The following is a 27,573-nucleotide window of genomic DNA, read 5'->3' on the forward strand; positions in this document are numbered from 1 at the left end:
GTGAATGCTGGAGTTCAAAGTTTTCTATTTATGGGATAAGTGAAGATATGTTTACTATATTAAGTTATTGCTAGACCCATGTAACAAAACGACAGCTAAACTTTTTATCTTTTTTCCCAGATTATTTTCTTTTATTCTTCAAAAAGATTAAAGATCCCCTTTGCTTTTTATAATAGTCACTTCATCCCTCACCCCAGAAGCACTTTTCACCACAGCAAAAAAACTAGAAAGGAATGTTATTTTATGACACAAAAATGACAAATGTGAGGAATGTCTGAGAAACATGAAATGACTTGTATGAACTTATAAGGAAATTAAAAATTTGCATAATAATTACAATGGAAATTAAAACAGTATCAAGAGGCAGACAAATTCCAATTAATTGTAATAACCAAGCTTATTTCTGAATAACAGACTGATGAAACACACTTTTCTCTTCTTGAAAAGAGGCTAATTTACTTAGCTGTGTTTCTTTGTTATGAGGGAGAAAAGTACATTAGACAACAAAAAACAAGAGAAGCAGTACCATTCTTACCTATCTTCCTGTGAATTTTTCCCAGACCGCCTCTTGTTTTTAGCCTCTCTAGGTGATGATCGAATTTTCTTAGCTGGAGGGGCTGAATCTCTTCCATAATCTTCATCTTAATGGTTAAAAATGAAATTAATTGTTTGCTTCCTAGAATAAAAATCAGTACTACATTCTTACTCAGGCTGTTCCTTTGCAATAGGATTAGTGGGTGGAATAGGGGTTTTTCTAATCCAGGAGATTTTAAACTTTTTTGTGTGTCATGAATCCTTAGGTAGTCTGGTGAAATGTACAGACTCTTCGGGATTAAATTTTTTATGCATAAAATAAAATAGATTACAAAGGAAATCAAATTAAAATAAATAAAACATTTTAAAAAATAACCATAAACTCCAACACATTCTATTATTTCAAGCAAATATGATTCTTAACTATAATTTCAGAGTGTTAAAGCCCTTTGGATACAGAGGCAAAAGATCTATTTATAACAAGAGATTTCTTACATACTGAAAAGCTTCAACAGGACTTCAGAATTTGTGGACATTCAGATAAAAAAGCTTATTAGAGGAAAACTGTATCAGAAAGCTAACATTTATATATACTTACTATGTGCCAGACACTGGTAAGTACTTTACAAATATCTCATTTGATACTCATAATAAACTTGGTGTAGGTTTTATAGATGAAGAAACTGAGACAAAAAGAAGTTAAGTGACTTGCCCAGGATCATACAGCTATAGTCACTTTACTTTTTTTTTGGTAAATAAGCAGCTAGGTGGCCCAGTGAATAGAGTATTGGACTTGGAGTCAGGAAGTAAACTTAAAGAAAATCATGAGATTATATATGTATAATCTCATGTATAGATACTAAATATATATGTATATATATGTATAGATACTATACATATATCATATGTATAGATACTAAAAATAAGCTATTCTTTAAACTTAATTATTAACGGCAAAAATATTTTAGAAAAGATGTGAGAAAAAAAAAAGATTGGACTATTTCATTTGGGCGATCCTTTTCTTTGCTAAAAAGTCTAATGAAACATGACATGCAAAATTTTTAAATTTTATTTTTTCAGGTTGTTCATATTACAAAATTATAAGCTAACTGGTAGTTGATAAGAGTGCTAAATCTGCCAGGCAGAACTGAATGTAATCTGGCTTCAAAAACTTAGCAGCTTTATATCTCCTGGGCAAAAATCACTTAATTCCTGCCTCAGTTTCTTTATTTGTAGAATGGGAATAGTACCTACCCAAAAGGGTTATGAGGAGGATAAAATGAGATGTTGATTTACAAATCTTACAGCACTATTAGTGCTTATTATCCCAATATTCTCTGGATATTACAAAGAAACAGGATTCCCCTCCAACTCAAGACTTTAAAAAAAAAGGCATTTAATAATATATTTTAGTGTATTTAGTATTTCTTGATGGGGCACAAACTTACCTGCATCATCAGATTCCTGAAACTGTGAATAATCGACCACCTTCCTGTTTCTGTAAGGAAGAATTTAAATAGCAATTAATTAGGAACAGAGTTATAGAACTTTATTTAAGGCATCCAGAATTATAGATCACCTGTTTTATTCAACAGCAGGGTTTATCCCCAAGTTATTTTTTAAAAATTCCCTCAAGAAATTTATTTTATATATTTCCTTACATTTGAATTGAATTTCTTGATAAATACTGCAAAATGTATATATTTTAGCAGCTATTTTCTGGACAGTTATTAAAATGGAGCATATCAAACTATTAGAACCACTATTCAATAATAGACTAAATAATGGCAACAGTTCTTTGTGAATCTTCTAACATCTCAAAAGATGCAGGTATTTTAAGATTCATGCCAAAAAGAATATTACAAGATAAATTCCAACTAAGTTGATGCTTATTTCATCCCTCCCCCCCCCCACTCCACCACTCCTACTCCGGCCCTGGCCAAAGCATTTTATTTTATTTAGCCCAAAGGGGCAAAATAACAAAAATTCAAACTGTGACTGCTAAAATTTTAAAGATCTTTTCATATTCAAAGAAGCCCATTCACATTCTCTGGATTAGGAACTACTGCACTAATTTCTGATATATTTCTTGTGAAATCATCCATAAGCTAAAATGAACTTCAAAAACAAGAGTCATACAGAATTATGACATTTTTCACTTTAGTGATAAGGCAGATCCATTTTCTTCTGTGACAAAATCCCACAAATGAAACAAAATCCACATCTAGTACAATCAATAAATCAAATATAGATTAACTCTAATAATTAAAGTTCTGATAAAGCCTCAAGAGAAATTTAAAATTCTTTTTGAGGATTATTTCCTTACTTATTCATTTAATTTCTATTTACCGCTTACTTGTTGCCAGCTATTCTCATAAGATCACTGTCTACCAATAAATAAGATCTCAGCTTTCTAAGCAAAGCTAAGATCCTGAATGAAGCTGAGACAGCTCTCTTATAATTCTGGGGAGGGCAAAACAAAGAAAACAAATTTCATAGGCAGGAAATAAGTTATGATTGGTTAAAAGAGCTCAACAGCATGAATGGCTAAATACTTAGTTACAAATGACTACTACTAAAACATGGTCTTCATGGGGAAAATTATTTCTCTTCATAATGTTGATATTGTTAATCTTTTTACTTTATAACACCAATTAAACAAACGTAGATAAAGTCAAATGTTCCCATTCTATAATTGTTTGAACTAAAAATAACATTTTTTAAATGCTTGATATTGATCAAACATTTTAACTAAATTACCACTGTCCCTAATTATTAAAATTATTTGTCTCATAAAACTGCTCAAAAGGTCAAGATGCAGTGACCAGATTTTTCTTAATCTTCAAAGGATGCTATATAGTATTCTCAATGGAGCTTTCCTCCTATTTTAGGTACTTTTCAAAGTATTTTTTTCCCCCTAAGTCCCACTTAATACAAAGAAAATCTAAGTCAATTAGCATTAATATACAAATGTCATTAAAGATAAAGAATTTCAATTCTAGTTTTTCTTACTTTTTCAAATCTGCATTTAAATGAAGTTAAAATTCCTCTTTTAATAAAAAGGTTCAATATTAACAGCCAAAATGTACAAATCTCAGAACAGCCTTAGAGAAGAGAATGGTAGGACTATAATTACTTCGATAATAGCAGTCTTACAAAGACATAACAAAAATGAATTCAAAAGGATTAAGAGAAGCACAGTAACATCACTACAATTAAACTGTGAAGCAGGTCAGACTCAGTTTCATTATTTCAACATCTAACCTGAAAGGAAGATGTGAGGCAGGATCTCTCAATATCTGCTCATGAGAACAGAGAAAGAAGTTAACAATGTACTAACAGATCCCACCAATTCCTTACTAGATAGCCAGAAGAGAAGCCTTAAAAATAAAACAAAACTTTAAAGACAACTGAATATAATTGTGGTTAATGAATTGTTCTGTTTTGTCTATTATTATAACAGGCAAAAATGTAAAGTACAGAGTAAATCAGAGTATTTCAGAGATGAAAAGGACCTCAGTGGTCACATGGTACAATTCTTATTAAAAGAAAACCCCACAAAGGTCTCATACAAATAAAAAAATATTTACAACTCTTTTCACACCAGCATAATATGAAAACTAAGGTGGTACTTGCACACAAGGGAAGACCTAAACAAATAATATAAGAATATAATGGGATATTAGGTTCCTTAAAAAAAAAAAAAAAAAAAGAAAGTATCATTCTAGAGCAAACTGAGAAGAAATGTATACACTGCTACAAAGAGAACTAAACTGAACTTGGAAAAGAATTTATACAATGACAACATTGTAGAGAAAAAAATTAACTTTGAAAGATGAGAAATTTGAATAAAATGACAAAATATAGTCCGAAGGACAGAGGCAAACATATCATATACCCCCTTCCTGCCAGAGAGATGGATTGACAATGCAGAAAAAAACATCATTTTGGATGTACCCAATGTGGGGAGTTAGTGTTGCTTAATTATGAATATTTTAATTAATTTTTGGGTTATTTTTCAATTAAGAGGAAGAGAAAATAATGCCTGTTAGTTGGTTAAAAAAAAAAAAATTAAATGGAACTCCCCACAAGTATTCCTTCAAACTTTGTTCTGACTTTTGACAAAGAATAACTTGCTACTTCCTAAAGAGCCCATTCCCACTTTGGGATAGCTCCAATTGTGAAGATATCCCTGACTTTAAGCCTAAATCCACCACAACATTCCTGATTCTGTGTTCTAGGGAGAAAGAAAAAATTCAAACTGTTCCTTCATGTGACAGTCCTTCAAAATATGAAACTAGATATTTTGTTTCCTGAAGTCATAGCTTGAAGCAAAGATGCCCATTATTATCACTAGTATTCAATACCATACTAAAATGCTAGTTATAGCAACAAGAGAAGAAAAGAAAATGAAGGAATAAAATGAGGAAAACAAAACTCTTTATTACTATTATTACTCTTTACAGAAAATTTGGTGGTATATTTGGAGTCCTAGAGAATCAACAAAACAAAAAAACCTAGTTCTAAATTTTCTTCCCCCTCTATAAGGTGGCAAGCAATCTGATAAAGATTATACATGTACAGTCACATGAAATGCATTTCCATATTACAAAAAAGAATAGACAAAAGAAAAATAGACCACAAAAAAAACCCCCAACATAAAAAAAAGAACGCTTCAATCTGCATTTAGACTCCAGCAGTTCTTTCTCTAGAGATAGAGATCATTTTCACACTAAATCCTTTGGAATTCTTGAATCACTGTATTGCTGAGAACAGCAAAATCATTCACAGTTGATCATGATATAATACTGCTATTTTATACAGTGTTGTCCTGGTTCTGCTGATTTCACTTTACATCAATTCATATAGGTCTTTTCATGTTTTTCTGAAACTATCCTGCTTACCTGCTTATATAGTATTTCAATAAAATTCCATCCCACATAACTTGTTCGGTTTTTCCCCAATTGATGGACACCACCTTGGCTTCCAATTCTTGGCCATCATAGAAAGTGTTAACTATAAATCATATATCATATTTAATAGTTAAAGGTAGATTGAGGCATAAATTTGACAATAAATAGGATCTCAGTTTTCTTAGCAAAACTAAGATCCTGAATGAGGCTGACACAGCTCTCTTATAATTTTGGGAGTGCAAAGCAAGAATAGGATATCATAGGCAGGAAGCAAGTTATCATTGGTTAAAAGAGCTCAACATCACAACTGGCTAAATTACTATGGTTAGAGAGCTAAGGTATAGGAAACGATATGACTGATTTGAAATTGGGAAGGGATTAACAACAACCCCCTCCTTACAAAAGTTCAGTATTTGAGATTACTTTGCAAAGTTAGAGATAGTGCTCAGACGATTTTGGATAATAAACCAGGCATTCTTGAAAGATAACCTAAGATTGTAAAAATACTAGATCAGACTTCTCTAGTGTTTACCCACATCCCTTAAAGATAACAGATTTCCTTGAGGCAAGAATAGAATAGGGAATATTAGTAAGAAAATTAGATTTCTAAACTTAACTCATTGCAGGCCAACTGAATTTCTGGTCTAAGTTCAGAGACAAAACACCATGATTTAGGCAATAACAGGAAAAACAATCAATTTATTGTAAACAGGAGCAATTTTAAAGACACAGAATCAATCTGATTTCACACAATTTGCTTAGCTATTCCCCAACTGAAGTTTTCATCTTTAACATTAGAGCTGCTATATTTTTGTACATATAGGTTCTTTTCCATTTCCTTTGATTTTTCTGGCATGTATGCATAGTTTTCAATGTAGTTCAGAACTGTTCTCCAGAATGGTTGCATCAATTAACACCTCCACACATAGTGTCCTGATTTTTCTACATCTCCAATATCTGTCATTTTGCATTTCTGTTATATTAGCTAATATGATAAGTGTGAAGTGGTATCTAGGGATTGTTTTAACTTGCATTTCTCTAATATAGAGTTTCAAAATTGTCCAACTTGCAATGAATTAAAAAAACAAAACAAAACAAAAAAACACTTGAGGCAGAGCTCTAAGTCAATGCAATTTATTAAAGGGTCCATGGTCGCCTCTAATGAAATGGACCTCAGATTTTCATTTTAAAAAAATTAAATTATTTTTACATATAAGTGAGAAAAGAAAATAAATAACCTTCTAATTTTCAAATAACTCAAGTTTCATGAATTTAAGATCCTTCATTATCTTGGCTATCCCTCACTTGACACTTCAATGTACCAATGTAACTTTCCAAAAAAACACAAAAATTGTATTTCACATGAAGTCTGGCTAATATGACGCACATAGAGTGGGACTCCTTTATTCCTGACTCACAAGTCTCTGGGTTGTGTTGTCCTATAGAATTTTTAGTTCATATGATAGATTCTCTCTTTCTTCTGGACTCTCAAATCTGCTCCCTTCTCAAGTCTGGGGTGTATGGCAGAATATTGTCTGGTTTTCCTCTCCTTTTCAGAAATTTTGCAGAAATGATGATCATTTCCCCCAAACATTTTTTATGACTTTCATTCCAGCAATGAGTCTCTCCTTATGAGTGAAAAATGAAAGACAGAATTTTCCCTTCTTTAGTGTTCTACCATCTGAAGGATGAAATCAACACTAAGTATAAAAGTTAATAGTAGCTCTATTTTTGGTAAACAGACCATTCCAGAATTCTAACTAACATTAATGTTCCTCTGCACACAAGAATCATTTTAACTTACCTATCCTACAAGCATGATAATACATACAAAAAAAAAAATTAAATTAAAAAACTATGGCCTCTAAATTTTTTTAAAAAAGATTTTTCCATAAAAAGTGTACTTCAATTCTCTGGATTAGGGACTAGTAAACTTTATGCTAATGTGATTTCTCATTATCTCATACAGAAGAATACTGATTTTTATAGAAGGTATATATATAATTAGAAAGAACAAAAACAGATTATACTAATCTACTGTTTGATAACCCAAAACTCCAGCTTCTGGGATAAGAACTATTTGACAAAAATTGCTGGGAAAACTGGAAAATAGTATGTCAGAAACTTGGCATAGACCTACACCTCACATATCCTACCAAAATAAGTTCAAAATGGGTACATGACTTAAGTGTAAAGTATAAGCAAATTAGGAAAACAAGGGATAGTTTATTTCTCAGATCTTTGGAAATGGGAGGAATTTATGATTAAACAAAAAATAGATAACAGTATGACATGCAAATTGGATAATTTTGATTATATTAAATTACAAAACCAATGCAGCCAAGATTATACGGGAAGCACAAAGCTGGGAAACTTTTTATAGCTAGTATTTCTGATAAAGGCATCATTTCTAAAATATATACAGAACTAAGTCAAATTTATAAGACTACAAGCCATTTCCGGATTGCTAAATGGTCAAAGGATATGAATTTTCTGATGAAAAAATTAAAGCCATTTATAGTCATATGAAAAATGCTCTAAAATCATTAGAGAAATGCAAATTAAGAAAACTCTAAGATATCACTACACAACTCATAGATTGGCTAAGATAATAGGAAAAGATATGTTATAATGTTAGGATGTGGGAAAACTATGACACTAATGCATCGTTGGTGGAGTTGTGAACTGATTCAACCATTCTAGAGAACAATTTGGAACTATGGTCAAAGGACTATCAAATTGTGTATATCCTTTGATTCAGCAATGTCTTTACTGGGTTTGTAATCCCAAAGAGATCTTAAAGGAGGGAAAGGGACCCACCCACATGTGACAAAATGTTTTTAGCAGCTTTTTTTTTTTTTTTTTTTTTTTTTTTTTGTAGTAGCAAGAAACTGGAAATTGAGATGTTGAGGAATGGCTCATTAAGTTATTATATAATTAAGTTATGATATATGAATGTTATGGATTATAAGTTCTATAAGAAATGATAAGCAGGATGATTTCACAGAGGCCTGGAGAGACTTATATGAACTGATGCTGAATGAAGTGAGCAGAACCAAGAAAACATAATGTATAGTAATAAGTGTGATGAATTTGGCTCTTTTCAACAATGAGGTGACTCAAGGCTATTTCAATAGACTTGTGATGGAAAATGCTATCCACATCCAGGGGGAGAACTATGAGAACAATGTAGATCAGAGGTTCTCAAACTTCGGCCCTTGGGCCAGATGCAGTCCACCGGTTATGGCAAATGGGCTGAGGGGCAGAGATAGAGAGTGAATTTTTGTTTTTACTATAGTCCGGCCCTCCAACAGTCTGAGGGACAGTGAAAAGTTTGAGGACCACTGATATAGATCAACACATATTATTTTCACATTTTTTCCTTTTTGTTCTTATTTTTCTCTCCCAATATGAGTCAGGGAAATATGTAAAAAAGTGAATGTACATGTATAAACTAAAAAAAAAAAAAAAAAAAAAAAAAAAAAAAAGAAAGCCTATTTTAGAATGGCAGCCATTCTTTGTATTTTTGTCTTTGACCAAGTTTTAAACAACAACAAAGGTACAGAAATGATGCAAAGGAAATGAATCCTTACAGTCATAGAATTTTGGAATTATAAGAGACTTCAGAAAAGCAGATAAGAGGTTAACAACTTGCTCATTTCTAAGATTACAAATCAGTGATGTTAAACTAAAATAGCAATTTTTGTTGTTAGAGTCTATTCATCCATTTGTCAGGATCACTGTGGGTTACACAACGATTTAAGATTTATTGTATTTTAATTTGTTGAATATTTTAAATCTGGTTCAGGCTATATCCAGCAGTGTAGTTAGTAAGCATAAAATGGCCCTATGTTTGCCACCTCTAAAATAGGGAACTTATCCAAATGCATAAAAAAAGTCATTCCCCAATTGATATTGATAAATAGCTATATATATGAGAACAGGTACTTTTCAGAAGAAATCTAAGACATCAAGACAATATGGGAAAAACAAATACTTCTCAATCATTCATTAGAGAAATATAAATTAAAACAGTCCCAAAGTTCCATCTCATATCCATCCAGTAAAGGTGACAAAAAAGGATAAATGACAAATACAAAAGGAAAATAGGTACATTAAGGTACAGTCTGGGATGCAATTTAGAACATTTGCTCAAAAAATTGAATTGTACACACTCATTGATTCCTAACATTTGATCTATATTCTCCAAGAGAATAAAGAGGAAAAAGATCCACCATTACACAAAAATTCATAGTAGCTCTTTTTTGTGATGGTAAAGAATTGAAAATTAAGGAAATACTTATCAACCAAATAAATGAATTATATGAATATGAGAGAACGTCATTGTTCTAAGTTCCATCTTCTTAAACTGTGATTTTCAATCCCATAGGTGGTCTTGTAACTTTTAGTTATCAGTAAATTTTTAATTGTATACCTATTTTATATATCCATATATCTGGGGTCAGTCATGCAAACTGTCTTAGGTGAAAACTTTAAGAAGCCCTACTCTACAATTTGAAACTATGCCCAAAAGGACTATAAAACTGTGCATATCCCTTTGATCTAGCAGTATCACTACTGGGTTTATATTCCAAAAAGATCATGAGAGGAAAAGGACCCACATTACAAAACTGTTTGTAGCTGTTCATTTTGTGGTGGTGAGAAACTGGAAATTGAATAGATGTCCATCAACTGGGGTATGGTTGAATAAATAATGATATGTGCATATAATGGAATATTATTATTCTATAAGAAATGATAAGCAGGCTGATTTTAAAAGAGCCTGGAAAGACTTACTTACATGAGTTGGTGCTGAATAAAGTGTGCAGAATTAGGAGAACATTGTACACGGTAACAAGATGATGGGATGATCAACTACAATAGATTTAGCTCTTCTCAGCAGTAAAATGGTCCAAGACAATTCCAATAATTTGGGGTGGAAAATGCTATCCACATTCAGAGAGAAAGAACCATGGGGAGTGAATATGAACTGAAGCATACTATTTTTGCCTTTTTATTTTGTTCTGTTTTTTTCTTGTGGCTTTTCCCTTTTCTTTCACAACATGATTAATATGGGAATGATTAAAATGATTATACATGTATAACTTATATCAGATTACTTACTGTCTTGGGGAGAGGGAAGGAAAGAGAAAAAAATTCAGAATTCAAAATTTTACAAAAATCAATGTTGAAAAATTATCTTTACATGCAATTAGAAAAATACTATTAAGTTTTTTAAAAAAAGAGTTGCTTTAGGTAATAATGAAGGGAAAAGATAAAGACAAAGCTGGGAAGACTTAAATGAACCAATTGTAATCAATAAAAATTTAAGTCCCTATTACTTGTCAGACAAATTACAAATTAAGTCAAAATACAGTTCTTGCTCTTAAGGAGTTTGGTCTAATGGGTGGAGACAAAATGAAAATAACTACATATAAGTAAGCTAATACATTAAAAATAAACAGGAGATAATCAAGAAAAGGCACCAGAATTAAGGAAAATTAGGTAAGGTTTCTTGCAGAAGCTGAGTTGGAACTTGAGGAAGCTAAGAAGGTCAAAAGGCATAGATGAGAAGGGAGAGAATTCCACGTATTAGGTACAACCACTGAAAATGTCCCTAGTCTGAAGATAGTGTCTTGCTCAAGAAAAAGCAAGGAAACCAATATCACCAGATAATAGAATATATAAGAGAGGATGTAAAATATAAGAGTGTTAAGGTTCAAGAATGGGTAATAAGAGTGAAATGTTATAAAAGAGGCAATAGAGAATGAAATAAGTCAAACCAGTAGAATAATTAATACAAAAACAACATCATAAAGACAAAACTTTGGAGGAAAAAACCAACACTTTTATTTTAAAACTCTGATCAATATCAATATGCAATCATGATTTCAGAGATCTCATGATAAAACATATTATTTACCTTTAGAGAAAAAGATGACAGATTTGGAGTACAGATTGCTGTTTTGGGGTTCATAATCAATGGGGAAATGTTTTGAATGACTATGTTTCTAATAGAGGTTTGATTCCCCCCCCCCTTTTTTATACCATGGGAGGAGGAGGAGATAAGAAGGAAAGAAAAAAAAAGAAAAGATTTTACTGATTTAAAAAAAAAAAAAAAAAAAGCAACTTCAGTTTTACATTCTATGTGAATCAAATAGTTTGTTCTAGATGCTGTGTCAAAATAAACAAATGCATCAATGCAATTAAACATTTTTCTTCTAATATACGCAGTCCAATTAATTTATTTTGTAGTGAAAAAGATTATTTTGTAAACCAGTTTCATTTATGTAGGCAGAAACTCAAAGTGCCTTTGCTATTGAAAATATTTTTATGAAAATTGTGGAATAAATAATTGTACTTAATCTAGAAACAGACAATGGATAAGGAACACCAAATATTAATAGTCCTCACTAAATCAAAGGATAGAATGATGGATTCTGAATGAGAAGACCTGGTTCAAAATATTGGTTCTGAGTTTTGTCGTTTTATTAGCTCTGTGACAGTTAACAGGTCATTTGATCTCTCGGTACCAGGATCATTTAATGGTAAAATGAAAACATTGGACCAGAGGTCTCAATCTTTTTGATTGAGCGAAATATATAGCCATTACTGATTCAACAAATTAGGTTATTCAAGAATGATTGACACAATTAAAAAAAAAAAAAAAAAAGGAAAACCAGAGAGCAGATTAAAGGACCTTAGAATCAGACTAACATCTTATTTCATATACCACAAATAAGCTACAAATGGTATGAGATAAATATACATTGTTAGGGGGGAAAAAAAGATACTTTTTTTACAATTCTGGTGAAGAGAAAATTTTTTCATAATTTTTTACATAAAATAGGTTTTGATTTCTTACAAGGAAGAAGTATTTACATGAATTTCAATAGTTAACTAGGAAGAAAACTTTCCAGTAAATATATAAAAGTTATTCCCAAACAAGTGAGCATTCTAAAGATACAAAAAAGGAATTGTTTCCCCCTCCCGCCACCCAAAAAAGCTAGGAAAGAATTATCTAAATCTCTAATAAGATAAATGAAAACTAAAACAACTCTCATGAGTTGAAACTTCAACTCATGAAAATGTTTTTGAAGGAGAAAAACAACAAGTCACACTATTATAACAAGCTTAAACAAAATAAAACAAAAACAGTAACAAAAACCAATCACTGGATCATAGATTTAGAATTGGTTGGTATATTAGAGATCATCTAGTGCAACCCCTTCATTCTACAAAAGAGGAAACTGAGGCCCTAAGAGCTGAAGTTACTCATTAAGCTCATAAATAACTCTGGAACTGAACTCATATTCTCTGATTCAAAACCAGTATTTTTCCTACTGTATCATTGTCAGAGGACTACTATAACTCAAGATACTGAAGATGGTCATGCCCTAAGACTGTGGTATCCAACTCAAATAGAAAAGATCCTACAAACCACTTTAGGGTCTTTAAAAACCACAAATAATCATAATGCTGTATTTTAATTTATATTCTTGTTTGTTTTTTGCTGAGGTAGTTGGGGTTAAGTGACTTGCCCAGGGTCACATAGCTAGGAAGTGTTAAATGTCTGAAGCCACATTTGAACTCAGGATCTCTTGACTTCAGGACTAGTGCTCTATCCACTATATCACCTCTCTGTCCCCTTTAATTTATATTCTTAAACACGGTCCATACTTTACTAAGCTCTGGACAGGAGATGGACACCTATGCCATAAGAAAATCAATTAAAGGAACTAAGATGTTTACCTAGAGAAAAAAATCATCATGAGATTTAAACTCAGACTTTTTATTATTAAGTGCCCAGCCTACTGCTGATGATTTTCTCTGCTTAGATAACCAGATCCTCAGAAACAGTTTGCTGCTAGATCACACTCAAAACTTGTCCAGTGTGTTAAAGCCTTGTAGAGTATGACTCCATAGCAGCTATGGTATTTGCAAATCCGGAGCCAACTTTCTTTCATTCTGAGGTACTCAGAAGAACATCTACAAAATCACAGATCTATTGGAGTATTGAAGTAATATTGACATAAAAAGCTAAAACCCAAGTATGAAGACTACAACATAAGAAATGAATTAAAAGGCTGTGTAATAAGGAGAAATAAAGAATGTGAATGAATAAAACTGCTCTTAGATTATCTAGTTTTGACATTTTTCTAGTTTATAATTCCTGTATCAACTTGGAAATCCTATTCCTACAGCTGTGTAAATACTAGCCTCATTTACAAGATAAAGCTTATTTCTAAATCAATCATTTCCCAAGCTTCTCTATCTCATATCAAGACCCCTAAATAAGTAAAATTTAAGCTACATTAAATTTTAACTCTAATGCTGCAGCAAAATTAAGTATTTGGTAGCCAGCATATGCTAGGCATTGATGAGAAGGAGCTTGTCACCGTCTCAAAGAAAAGACCCAAAGGAATCATAAGTTATTTCATAAAGTAAAATAAAAACCAGCAAAGGATTTGGTTAAACAGCTACTTCTAACCACTATAAAGTCATTACTACCATAAAGAAGATTGAACTAGCTAATCTCTAAGATCTAACTCTAAACCTTGATCTAGGATATATAGAAAAGAAATGTTCATTATGACTGCAATTTCTCAGGGACTTCTGAAAGCAAAGAAGTGATTTGAGCATACCCAATTAAAAAAAAAAAAACAAAAAAAAAACAAAACACTAAAGAATATCTGGAATCAAGGATAATTAAGGCTTTTGGACATCATGTGGTTCTTTCACATGCTAGTTCTATATCTTTAAATCCTAAGAGTTTGTATTAGAATATTGTGGGGGCCATAGTAGTCAGGAGACTTTTTGGTGCTCATAAATGTAATTATGACAATCATATAAGTATGAGGCAGTGAGGTCAGATTCCTCAAGATGTGAACCATGTTTTTTTCTTCTTTTCAGTCACAAGTTTGCAAGTGGGGGGAAAGAGAGAAATAGGGGGAAAGGAAAGAAGAAGAAAGGTTGGTAAAAGGGAAAGGGAAGAGTGCATGCTGAAAGGAGAGAAGAATTATGTTCAGAAATATAGGTGATATAAAAATAAGTTTATCAATTGAAAGGAACATTTTTCTAAGAGAGAAGACTTAGTATGAGCAATTCAGAAAGAGAAAGATTTGTAAGAAATGATGCAAAAGAAAGCTAATCAGTAGAACTATCCAATGACTAAATGAAAACAGTATTAGGAATATTAGTGCACAATATCTAAATTTTGCTCTTAAAAAAATTATGAGATACTTTTTAAGTTAAGAATTTTTGGACTGCATATGGATTAATTGCTTTTTCTTTGCTTTTAAGGAAGGTAAGGAATTGGCAAATGGTAAGAGGTACCAAACGGATCAAACATAAAAAAGTAAACCCAAAAGAATGAAAGAGGCAGTATCATTAGTTATCTTACAATCAGAAGCACACTCCATAGTTCAGATTTTCTTTAAACTGTTACATCTACTATAGAATACAGAGTCTAAAAAGCATCATTTTCCTATTCCAGAATGCTTCTGTAGCTGAAGATAGTCTCTATGATAAATACACACTTGGTTTAAGGATGTATAGTCAAGCCTATTTTGGTAGGCTCATTCCTCTCCACACAGCCTGTTACTGCCCAAGGACTGCCTGTACTCGTCCCCTCAAACTTTAGCACTTTATTTCCTAGCCCATGCCTTTGTATAGGTGGTTGTCCTACATGCTATACACATAATCTTTTACCTCCACCTCTCAGAATACTGAGTTTCTTTCAAAGTTAAGCTCAAGTAGCATCTAACATAGGGGCTTTTCCCAATACAACTTATCTTTGCTCTCTCAAATTTGCCTCTCCTCAAATTATCTTCTACTTTTACTTCAATATGTACATATATATGTAGTCACACATAAATACATATTTCAACACGACTCTAAGTTCCTTGGGGTAGGAACTATTTTTCACTTTATTTCTTTAGTGACCAACTCAGTACTTTGCTTAATTGGTATCTATTAAATAAGCTGACTTACCTAAAGCTATATATAGCCTTTGGGGCATCTTGAACTATATGTCTAGTAGTCACATCCAAAACTGAATGCTTTCTCTCCCCAATGCAAATCCTTTTCCTCTTTCTAACCTTCCTACTACTTTTGAGGGTACAACCACACTCCCAATCATATAAACTCAAACTAAACGAGGTGTTAATCTGAACTTCTCTCACACAAGACATACATATCTCCCACTCTCCCTATTGAATAAATTCTATTAATTCTCTTTATTATGTCTTACAATATTTCTACAACTGTGTAGGATCTTATTTCCTGATTTTATCTCCTCAAGTGTGAAATTCTCTCCCTAATAATAATTTCCTGAAGTATTCAGTACAATTATACCTTCTTGTAAGGAGGTTTTTCCAGTTTCCTTTAATTCAATTGTGTTCCCTGAGATTTGCTCCCATTTATCCTAAAAAACTTATTTGTACAGTTCTTATCTCCCTTTATTACATTATAAACTCTGAAGGAAGGGGACCACTTTTGTCTTTGTATCCTCAGGCCTTATCAACAATGCCTAACACATAACAGATATTTGTTGATTTGAATGCAGTAAGTTACTTATTTCCCTTTTGAAGATAATTATTATTTAAACATGTATATGGACATTCATGGTACATACTCAAGTCTTCTATTATTTTTCAGGTTGTAAAATTTTCTGTTATTTAACAGATGGACAAGAATTTTAAAATAGTTCAAAGAACCAAGTAGTGTCAACTGAAAGTGGATTTTTTTTTTTAATCTATAAGGCAAAGAAAACTGAGGTAACAAAATAAAATTATAATAAAATATTTGCATCAGTTTTCACAGCTGGTTCTACAGGTATTAAGGAAAGAAAACATTCCTTTATCTAAAATGCTTCATGTATAAAATATATTATTTTCTTTTTATGTAGAACCATAACTAATTTTCTCACTTTACCAAAAAAGTGATGTTCAGACCTGAAATTAGAACTCACTGCTAACTCTTAGTGCACTGTTCTTTCCTTCCATCATGATGTCTCTTAAATTAGAAAAGCTACTTTCTGGTAAATTAAAAAACTCAATTTGTTTTTATTTTAAGGGGAAAAATGTGCAATCATGTGGAGAAAGACTAAAATGTTGAACTCTAGAATCTATTACTAAGCATGTATCTCAAAGAAGTCAGATATAAGTCTCATACAGACCAAGAAACCTAAAGCAGTATTTTAGCAATAGTAAAGAACAGAAATAAAGTAAATGCCATTCAACGGGGAATGGCTAAACATAGTAATGAAGTTTACTTTCTGAAAAAAAGATAAAATGCACCTCCCTCCCCTTTTTGGGGGTGCGGGACAGGGAAAAGAGGGAGAAGGGGAATGCATATATGGTATTAGATGATGTATGTAATGCTGTGCCACCTTTTTTATTCTTTTTTATCATAGAAAAGAGGAATATAGTTGGGAATAAAAATGGTATAACAACAAAAGAGCAATTTTTAAAAATCAGGAATAATGCTTTTTAATGTTAATACTGTAATCTACTACAATTGTTCATAAATATCCTCACTGGATGCTGAGTTTGGAAGTCAAGAATATGTGAGTACAAATTCCCTTGGCTTTCTTTCCTCAAAATATTAGTGAAAAAAATTCCAAGCCAAACTTTTTTTTTTTTAAACTAACAACAATTATGACATGATAAATTAGAATAAAGATGTCAAAGCTGCCCAATACAACCCATTAAAAAAAAAAAAAAAAAAAAAAAAAAAAAAGGGCCATCTACATCAAACCCCTCCCTTCCTAAATTTATATCTGAAAGAACTGAGGCCTAGTGAGTAGAAGAGTTAGGACTAAGACCTGGGTTGCAGTACTTAAATATCTCCTGAAAATATATATTAAAAAACAAAAACAAAAACAAAAAAAAACACACAAAATAAAACTAAGTTGAACAAATTAAATCATTTATATATAAAATGGGCCAAATTTTCCTAAAATATTTTGTTAGAACCAATGTCAATATATAGAAAACATACTCAATATTGACAATGGCTCATCAAAATACAATTTAATATAGCTGACCTTTCTTTAATTCCTCTAGATACCCCTTGGTAGCATTTGACACCTGTGAAGTTTGCAAGTATTATCTTCAAAATGTTTTTCCCTTCCCACAATTAAAGTAAATTAAAAATTAAAACTGAACATGCCATATTTGCATAGCATTTCCACACACAGAAATTATGAATTATCAAAAATGTTCTAATATTAATTCAAACTATAGCTCACTTAAAATTTTAAAAATTACTACTTCAAGGTAAGTGAACTTCAAGGGAGAAAATGCCTGTTTCTTAAAGATCAAACTATGACCATGAATGGCAAGTATTCCCCCCTACCCAAGTTCTACATGAATTAAACTTGTACTTAAATGATAATAGGGTTCAAAGTATTTTTCTTTTTTTATGCATCTTGTTTTTAGGGGAAAGAACGATAATGAAGAGGTTGGAGAAAGAAATATAAGTATGAGGAAACAATCTACTGCCCATTTACAAAATAACCTTGGTATGAATCTTTCAAATAGCCTCTTAAGATTTAGAATCATACTGGAGTGTTAGAGTGTCACTCATATGTGGAAATAAATACCTATAGAATATCTTATGTTGAACACAATAAATTCCATTACAGTACTTACAAGCTTCAGCAAATTTCCCTTTTTTCTTTGGCTTTCACTCAAAGATGGTTTCAAAAGCCAGTTTCTTGATTAGTAAGAACATGTTGGATTTTTATTTTAGATAATCTTAACCAAAATTCTTACTTTTGAAGGGAGCAATTAAGAATTTGAAGAAAGTTTGAATTATTTTGTAAGTCATAATCCAAGGGTAAAGTATGATAAAGTCAATATTTTCTAAATTCTATTTCACATAACTTACTCTCAAAGTTTTAAATTTAAGCTAGAGAATAGCAAAAGTTCCCTTATAACCATAAGCCCTCAGGTCTGAGAGGAACTGCTCAAACTGCCAAATCTGTTGTGTTATGTTTGTGATATGTGACAATGGAAAAGGACAAATAGATTGGTTGATGTTCCTTTAACAAAGTGCTCTGTCATTGCAAAGAGTACCACACAGATTCCCAAGACCATGATTTTTCTAGTCCAAGCAAATCATGAAATTTCTCTACTTTAGCTTTTATTTGTTAAACAGAGACTACTCTCTCTGTTATCTCACAGGGTTTTGATAAGGATGAAATCAGATAATGAATTAAAAAAAGAACTTTTTAAAACGTTGAAACAAACATCAGTTATTACTAATAAATGGGAAGCAGAATGGGTAAAGGATCATTGAGAAACCTAGATTCTATTCCAAATTCTACCAACAACGAGCTCTCTGACCACAGTTGACTCTAAAGGCTCTCTGGGTTTCAGCCTCCACTTATGTAAAATCAAGTGAAGGTCTAAGTGAATCTAAAGATTTTACAACTTGCAAATGGGTGCAAGAAAAAGGCACTTTAAAGTGTTCATGGGGCACTGTGTATGCTAGGTGCTATAAAAGGACAGGACCTAAAATACTAGTTTTTGGGAGGTATTGAGACTTCTTAAAATGTTCAATACATAGAGATATGAAAGAACATATTATCTAATAGTATTTATAACCTCTGCTAACATTCTCTCCCTTTCCAACCCCCCAAGCATACAGAGGAATTAATAGTAATGAAGTACTTTCTACCAAAGTATGTGGCCTTAGACACTAGTTGCATGATCCTGGGCAAGTCACAAACAAACCTGTTTGCCATCCACTAGAGAAGAAAAGTACCCTTGCCAAGAAGATCCCACAGGACCACAAAGAGTTGCATGTGACTGAACAACTTTCTACCAATGACCATGGAATTCAACAGAAGAGATTTTCTATTTTATTTAATATTAACAGAGAAGCTAAGGAACTTAGACTCAAAGTCTAAATAAAACACAAAGCCCCCAGAATTTATTATACCATACCATGAGGAGAACACACTAACATTTCAATGAAGGGCAAAGAATCATTAATTCCATATTATCTGGTTTTGCAATATAAGGCTTGTTGATTTTTACCTAAAAACAAAGTTATCGATGCCTTTTATTCCTGAACACAACTAAACTTACCTATCTGCACTAAAGATGATTATATCTTAAAAAGATTTCTTTGGGAGGGCAAGTATCTTTCTTGGGGGAAAAGAAAAATCAAAGAATATTCTCTCAGTTTTTTATTGGTCATAAATGTCTAAACATTTACTGGGGAAAAAAAAAACACAACAAAAAACACCCCAAAGTATTGAGTCCTTATCCTCTAAATTCTTCTTTTATTGAGCGATTTTTGAATTTATAAATTTTCAGATGAGACACTTAAAAAAAAAAAAGCCAACTGACAATATAAACAAGCCTGTTAAAAGTTCAGCTAAGGCCATATAAAAAAAAGTTTAAAATTAAGTTTACATCTCCATAATGCACAATGAAAAACTGATGCAGGTATCACCTATACCTAGAGAAATTTGACGTTTAAGCTGGGCTCTGTATATTTACCCTCATGTGATGGAAGCAAAATCCAACTTCTTGAGTAATAAAGTTCTGCTCTGGTTCCAATATCTGAATTTGGGAGAACAAATAAACCCAGGCAGGTAAGAATAAGAAATAAGAAATCACTAACAACATAATCAAGTTACTTAGGAATGCAAAATTTAAAATCCATAAGCAAATAGTGATCATTTGAAGCTGTAGCAAGTGCTTCCAGGACATAATAAAATATATAACCCAGCTAAAACAAACATCAGCTGTTCTATCAAAGATACTGTTTGATTTGGATTATCAAAAATATCTTGCATTTGATAGTAGGCAGGAGAGCCCATTTGGTAGGAACTGCATTTCAGTTTTCTTCATCGGGAATCTGTTACAGCTCATCAGCATCAAGGAAGAGGGAAAGAGAGGAGGGTCTAGGGAGTAAAGAGAAGAGCACTGATGAATTTATATAATTAATTTCCTCTCCCACCCTCCAATATCATTCAATGCTAAACCCTAAAAACAAATATACATTACCATTTTTTGTTAATGCTGTTTGGTAAATGGGGAGGAAGGAGGCCAGCAATGCATGAGACGCTAAAGTGGCAGTGTCTAAAAACCCATTCCAGCTACCACCTGAATGGCAAAAGGGCTTTCTCCATAAAGTTTACACTAAGCAATGGCCGGAAGCAGGGACACTGTGTCCCCTCCCACCACAGGAAGAATAATGCTCCAAACACCAGTCCCCCTGCAAACCGTCTGCATCAGTGCTGAAGACTAAGCTTCCATGTGCAACCTCCTCTTGGAGGCTCCAGTCAGGTCTCACAAAGCCACTCCCCCTCAAAGTGGCACCTCACCACCACCACAAAGTGACAAGGGCGATCCTCCCATCTACTGGAGAACAGTAAAGTTGCCGAAATTCAGGGAATGCGTGGGGCCGGACGCATTACCGAGTTTACCAGCTCCCAAGCCATTAGGGGAAAGGGGGCGGGGCCGATTCGACACATGCTCACCCCTGGGGAGGGGGAGGGGAGGAGCGGAGGGAGGGGAGACGGGGGCCAAGCTCGGCCTACGACGGTCTCCGCCAACAAGCTCGAGTCGAAGACTAAGGGGACGGCCCAGGGACGGGGAAGTGACCATTTCAGGCCGCGCCTACCGCCCAGGACTGTCATTTAGGGGCCTACAAGAAAACGCAGATTGGGTCTCTCCCGCCCCCGCCCCCGCGCGGTGGGCGGGGCTACCGAGCAAGCTCGGAGGTGGGACCGGGGGACCGGCCAAGGCGACGCCTCCACGACGAGAACATCGCCAAAGACGACGAAGCCCCCCACGGCAGGCGTGGGGAGACGACGGGGGCGGAACACTAGTGGAGGGCGAGAAAGGACTTCACCAGTGACACTCCCGCCCTCCCACTCCAGGCTCTGTCTGGGACAGCAACCCAAGGGGGTGGGGCCTGGTGGGGGAGCTGGCTTCCTACTCCCGCCCCCCCCCACCTCCCTCAGGGCTCGGCACTGGGAGCAATTCATCCCACTCCGCAGCGGCGGCGACGCTCTCTCGCTAGCGCTAGGGAGCCCCCGCCCCTCCAAGCCGCAGGAGCAGAGACAACCCGCGCTGCGCGAGATTGGAGCGGGAGGGGTAGACACCGGGGCACGCGCGTGCGCGCCGCCGCCGCCTCCTCTCCCAACCCCCCCTAGGTCTTGCAGCGCGCCAGCCAGGCCCCCCGCCCCTCCCCCACGCAGAGGAGCGCGCCGGCCTCCGGAGGGAAGCGGCGGCGCGCAGCGAGAAATCGGCCCTGCAAGACACCCCCCAAATATATACACTCCCCCGCCCCAAGTCCACCCTCTTCCCCCTTCTCTTCCTCCCCGGCCCAGCACCGCTGCCGCACCCTGGCTTCTGCAACGGCCTCTCCCTCCGCACTGACCTGACGGGCCGGGACATGTTCGCAGCCGAAACCGGACCTCCAGCGAAGCCGAGACGAGGCCCCCCCCCCCACCCCGCGCGCTGGGCGCCCCTCCCCCCCCGAGCTGCTTTGGCCGCCGAGGCCCGGGCCGCTAGCTTCTTAGGCTCCGCCGCTACTGGTTTCAGGCCCCCGGGATCTGCTGAGCCCCCCGCTCCCCCGTCTCTTCAAAATGGATGAATCAAACCAGCCGAAAATGCGCCAAAGCCGCCGTGCAACCTACCCCGCTAGGTCTCCTGCGCCCCGCCCCCTGCCCTCTCAACCATTGGCGGCACCCGCCCGAGGCGTCTCGCCTGTTGGCCTATTTGAATCATCACGGTGACTTGGTCCTGCCCATCCTCCCTTATAGGCTCCGCCCATTCCGAAGGGAGGGGGATCCTGTTTCCCGAAGTTACTGTGAGAGCGCACGGCCGCAAAACAAAAATGGACGCCGCCTGGCCGCGGCCTCCACTCACGAGCAGCAGATTCGCCTTCAGCAGTGCCCTGGAAAGATGGATGAAGTGAATTTACGTGGCATTTACGGTGACCTAATGTCGGATAAATTCGGGCTCGTTTCTTCTCTGTTTCAGTGGTCTCCATGCTCTACAAAGCCCAAGTCCTATGTGAGGGGCCGCAGATTCGTCAACAAGGGGCTGGTTCGGAATTGGAGGGAAATTTCTATAGGTTCAAAAAAATTGACCTTAAATACACAAGCCCCTCCCCTGATTTGAGCCCCACCCCCCAGGAGACCCATAACTCTCCTCGGACTGGAGGGACCTCTTGGAGATCAGACCCTGTTTCCACTCCCTACGCTTTCGGGCCTTTTTATCAGAAAGTCCTCCTCAGGCTGATGACATTGGCGCTGTCCCGGCCTTGCAGCGCCCACCGGCTGAGGGTCACGTAGTACTGTCCGGGCAGTTGTCTTGGGGGCGGGTGGGTTAGCAGGCCTCTGGTGGCACAGCCCGCACGGGCCTCCGAAGCCAAAGCTGCCTCCGAGAACGTCTTCCTCATTCAGGCAATAATTACTATTACTGTCTGCCAGCCAGTTCTGGGAATGGCTTTCTGGGTTTTGGCCAAGCAGCGAGTGCACTGACTTATTGTCTCGGTGCGGGGTTTGGGTCGGTTTGAGGGTCTTTTCTAGGGTCACACATGCGGTCTTCGGCATCAGAAAAGACTTGAATCCAGATTTGCTTGATTCCAGGAGGATAAAGTGAGAGCCTCTGCCTTCGAGAATGTTACCTTAGAAGTGTGGGGCGTTTTGAATGATTCATTATTGAATTAAGAGAGCGGGTTCCACAAGGCCCCTTAAAGGATCCATCGGGATGGTGCCTTCGCCTAACTTCCACCCGGCACGGACAGCCGGCATTCCGACAGCTCCGGCAGTGTCCGGCAGACGCCTCACACTCAGTGTCCCAGCCCGGTCATCTTTCCTCCCGCACAGCCTAACGGAACCGGGCTGGAGGGCTGCCCGGGCTTGCTACATATCACAGATCAGGTTCTAAGTGATCCTAAAGGGAAATAGTAGCGATGATCCCGGAAGACACAAGAAGCACACCAGAACCACGGATGCCTGTCCGGCGCCTCTGCTGGAGGCCGACCGCGCGGGGTCCTGCCCTCCTCACTGCGCCGCTGCCCTAGGTCCGAGTGCTGGCGGAGCACCCGCGCTGAGGTGCAGCGGTGCGGCAATTAGCAGCGGTCCGAGGTGGTGTATAGGACAATTAGCAGTGATGGGAGACAGCGCTGCTATTCAGGGCTACTATAACAGGCAGGATCACTGTGCTCTGCTACTCCGTGCTGGGTGGCCACCTGGCGTAGTGATATCTCAGGAATAACCCTAGTGCCTAGTTCTGGGCAGCAAAATTTTAAAAATCTGGAGAATAAAATGGGAAAAACATAAGAAGAAGAGACCTAAAATAAAAGAATATGTCTATAGGGTACAGTAGAAGGACAGGAGAAAGCCCCCCTCCCCAAACCATCGTTGCCCTAAAGCACACACATTCTAGAGGGAGGCACAAGAGTGAGTGGAGGGTGGGCTGAGACAGAAGGCACGGTCAGGTGCTCTCTGGGCCGCGCACTGGGAGAAGCTCTGGCAAAAGAAAGCTGGCCCTCACGCGAAAACCAGAGGCAAACGTATACAAGCCAACCATAAACAGCATAAATAGGAAATGATTGACAGAGGGAAAGCACCAAGATGTAGAGCTGTGGGGACAGACGTGTAGAAAGCAGAATTTCAGAGGGGATTGAAGGGAGCCAGGGAGGCCTGCGGGAAGAGCTGAGGAGGGAGAGCACTCCGCCCACGGAGGACAGTCAGAGAAAGTGCCCGGAGTGAGAGAGGGACAGCAGGGAGGCCGGGGCCCCTGGCCGAGGAGCACATCTCGTCAAGTACGAGATTAGGAAGGTTGGGGAAGAAAGCGGAGGAACAGGTTGTAAAGGGCTTCGAACAGCAGACTGAGGAGTCTAATTCTGGAGAGGGCAGGGGAGTGCTGGAGTTAGAGTAGACGAGGATGTGGTCTGACCCGTGCTTTAGCAAAAATCACTTGTGGCTGAAGGGAGGATGAGCTGTGGGCAGAGGCTTGTGGCGGGCAGACCCGCTAGCGGGAGGTGGTGATGATATCAGAGGAAGAAATGGGGCACAATGGAGAGCCCTGGCAAAGGTGGAATTGAGAGGCCTGGTCCACGGATTAGATATGGAGACTGAGCGCTGAAGGTGACCTCTAGTATGACAGTGTGGCAGGCGGGGAGGATTATATTGACCTCTGTAGTAATAAGGAAGTTTAGAAAGGGGTAGTGTTTAGAAGGAAAGATAGAGTTTATTTTGGGCATGTTGAATGCAAGATCTCTACTAGACATCCAGTTCAAACTATCTGAAAGGCGATTGGAAGACTTCAGGGAGACTTCCGAATCCTCAGGATAGAGACAGTAAATATACAGGAGCTGATTACTTCCCCAAGTGGTTTAGAAGAAGAGGAGAAAAAGGCCCAAGACACGACTCTGAGGGACGCCCGGTGACCTAGAGGAGGGTCCAGAAAAGCAGACTAAGAAAGAGTGATTTGGCAGGCAGGAGAACTAGGAGAGAGTAGTGTCCCACAGTGTCAAAGGCCACAGAAAGATCAAGAACAAAGATTGAGGACTAAAGACATCACTGGGAAGCCAGATTGTAGGGGTTCAGAAAAGAGTGAGAAGAGCCAAGGTCCCTTTTGAAATGGCCTCCCAAGGAGGTTGGCCACAAAGGGTTTGGTTAGGGGGACAGAAGGATATGTTTGTAGGCGGAAAGAATTCAGTAAGAGTAGGGGATGCCAAAGGGGGCTAGGATTGCTTATGCAGGTGGAGGGGTTCACCTTGTTAAAGAGTGGAGTCACCTCTTCATGGGAGAGGGAGTGAAGGAGGAGATGGTGGCAGGTTTCTGAGTGAAAGGAGAAAGAGGAGAAAAGGGAGCTCAGGGGGAATAGTCTCAGTTTTTTCTGTAAAAAAAAACTATAAGCTTCTCAATTGAAAGGATAGAGGGAAGGGAAACCATAAGAGATTTAAGGGCGATAAAAAGTTTTGGAAGAGCTGTTTTGGAGAGTGGTATAGTGAGCTGATAAGGTTTGTGTAGAGGGGTTGCCTAGACATAGGGTCCAGGTGAGGTTGTGTAACACAAAAATGGTGGGCCCAGTCCAAATGGTTGTGTGAATTTCACTACTTTTGTTAAGTTATGTATGTAGGAATGGAGGTGGAAGATGAGGTGCTGAAAGGGAAGGCATCAGTATCTGGAGGAACTGAGAAAGACTTCATATAGAAGGTAGGCTTTACCTTGCTATTCTGTCTCAGTTAAATACTTTGCTATTGCGGTTAATGTTCCTGCCTTGTGTACTAGAGTGAAAACTCAAGTCATATTTGCATCATGACAATTCACACAGAATCCAGATGATAAAGAGTTCCTCAGATGAGCTTAATTACTAAGTTGAGCTTAATTATTAACTAAATGGACTAAAAGAGAAAAAGCAACAGATATAGATTCAGTGGACCTGGGTTTCGAATCTATCTTTGCTGTTTTCTATTGGCATAAGTTTGGACTGCCCATTTTATCACTTAGGGTTTCAGTTTTCTCATTTTTTTTCCCCCTGAGGCTGGGGTTAAGTGACTTGCCCAGGGTCACACAGCCAGGAAGTGTTAAGTGTCTGAGATCAAATTTGAACTCGAGTCCCCCTGAATTCAGGGCTGGTGCTCTACCCACTGTGCCACCTAGCTGCCCCAGTTTTCTCAATCTTAAAATAAGGATATTGAATTATATATTAAAGCTCTTATTACCCAATGATCCTAAGAAAGAAAATTTTGCTCATAGTCCAATAAAACAATAATCTAGCTTAGAATTTAAAGGGTGCTAAGAAATTATTTACTCCAATCCTTTAATTTTGTAAATAATAATGAAGCTAGAATTTATATAATACTTTAAGGTTTGGAGCTTCTGCCTTGAATTTTCTTTGCCAACATCCTAATCTACAATCTATCCTTCATTCAGCAACCAAAATAATTTTTCTAAACATAGGTCTGTTACCTCCCCCTATTCAGAGAGCCTCAACATCTATCTATTACTTTATAAAGTGCTTTATAAATTGTCTTATTTTATATTCACAATCACCCTGAGAGGTAAATGCTATTGCTGTAGGTCACACAGCTAGTATCTGGAGTTGGATTTCAACTTAGGTCTGAAGTCTTAGTGCTTTATCCACTAAATCACATAGTCAATAGAGAGATGACATGTTCAACATGGCACAACTAGTTAACAGCAGAGGTTGCAAAAGAATCCTTATCTTTCACTTTCTAGTGCAGGGCTCCATCCTCAGAGGTATCAAACTCAGGGTCCTAGACTAGATTGAAATATAATTGGGAAATGTTTAACAAAATATATAAAAATACAATAAAACATAAGTAATGTTAATGGTTTGCTAAGTAAATACATGGCTCTTATGGATCAATTTCTATTTGCTCAAGTTGTGACAGTAGCATAAAAATTCTTTGAACTGCAACAGAACTCAGGGAATAGAATAATGGAAGAAAAGAGGGGGGGGCAGAATATGTGTATTTGACTGAACATTCTACTAAGTCTGAGGGAAAGAGCATAGCATACCCATGGAGCCAGATCTGTCCTCCCAAAAGTTGTTTTGGGAAGAGACCAAGGCTGGTAATGAACTGCTCCTATGGGAGTTGCTGGGCTGAATGCTTTGAGGCTAAGATGCTTTGAGATCTAGCCGGCAAGAGAAAGTAAGCAATAGTGGAAGATAAGGGGAACAAAAAGACTGAACTTAACTAAAGCTCTCTAAAAGACCCTGAGCATATGCAGATAAAACAACTAGGAAGATAATAGCAAAAGGGAATATGGTTTCCAGAGCAGGTAAAAAAGTTCAAATATCAAGGTATTGCAAAACAAAGAAAAATCAACCACCTAATGAGGCAGAGGATCCTATAAATTCACAAGAGAATATAGAATCACACATGTTTCAGAATGGTTCAAAAGAGAAATAAGAGTTTTGAATAATATGAATTATGAAAACAAAATTTATGGCTTACAAGTATAAAAAATCATTAGAATAGAAAAACTGATCCATAGTGTATAAGTCTTACCAAGAAATAAAATACATCCAGAATGCAAATACCTGGAAGGCAATAGATAATGTAGAAGAAGAACAAAAAGCAATAATATTAAAAGAAAATATGATCTTCA

The 27,573-nt window shown here is 36.8% G+C and overlaps 1 protein-coding gene across 1 annotated transcript in view; it reads right to left on the reverse strand.

Moving 5' to 3' along the window:
• Positions 1-22,110, reverse strand: part of NUCKS1 (nuclear casein kinase and cyclin dependent kinase substrate 1) — a 35,872-nt gene extending 13,762 nt beyond the window's left edge. Inside the window, exons 1-3 of the mRNA XM_074308971.1 lie at positions 21,855-22,110; positions 1,983-2,032; positions 536-641 (exon numbers count right to left, since the gene is read on the reverse strand). Coding sequence (XP_074165072.1) covers positions 536-641; positions 1,983-2,032; positions 21,855-21,871 — 173 coding nt within the window. The 5' untranslated portion in view covers positions 21,872-22,110. The remainder of the gene's footprint in view (positions 1-535; positions 642-1,982; positions 2,033-21,854) is intronic.
• Positions 22,111-27,573: the final 5,463 nt, after the last annotated feature.

The sequence above is a fragment of the Sminthopsis crassicaudata genome, chromosome 4 (genome assembly GCF_048593235.1).
Source record: "Sminthopsis crassicaudata isolate SCR6 chromosome 4, ASM4859323v1, whole genome shotgun sequence".
Classification (NCBI taxonomy): domain Eukaryota; kingdom Metazoa; phylum Chordata; class Mammalia; order Dasyuromorphia; family Dasyuridae; genus Sminthopsis; species Sminthopsis crassicaudata.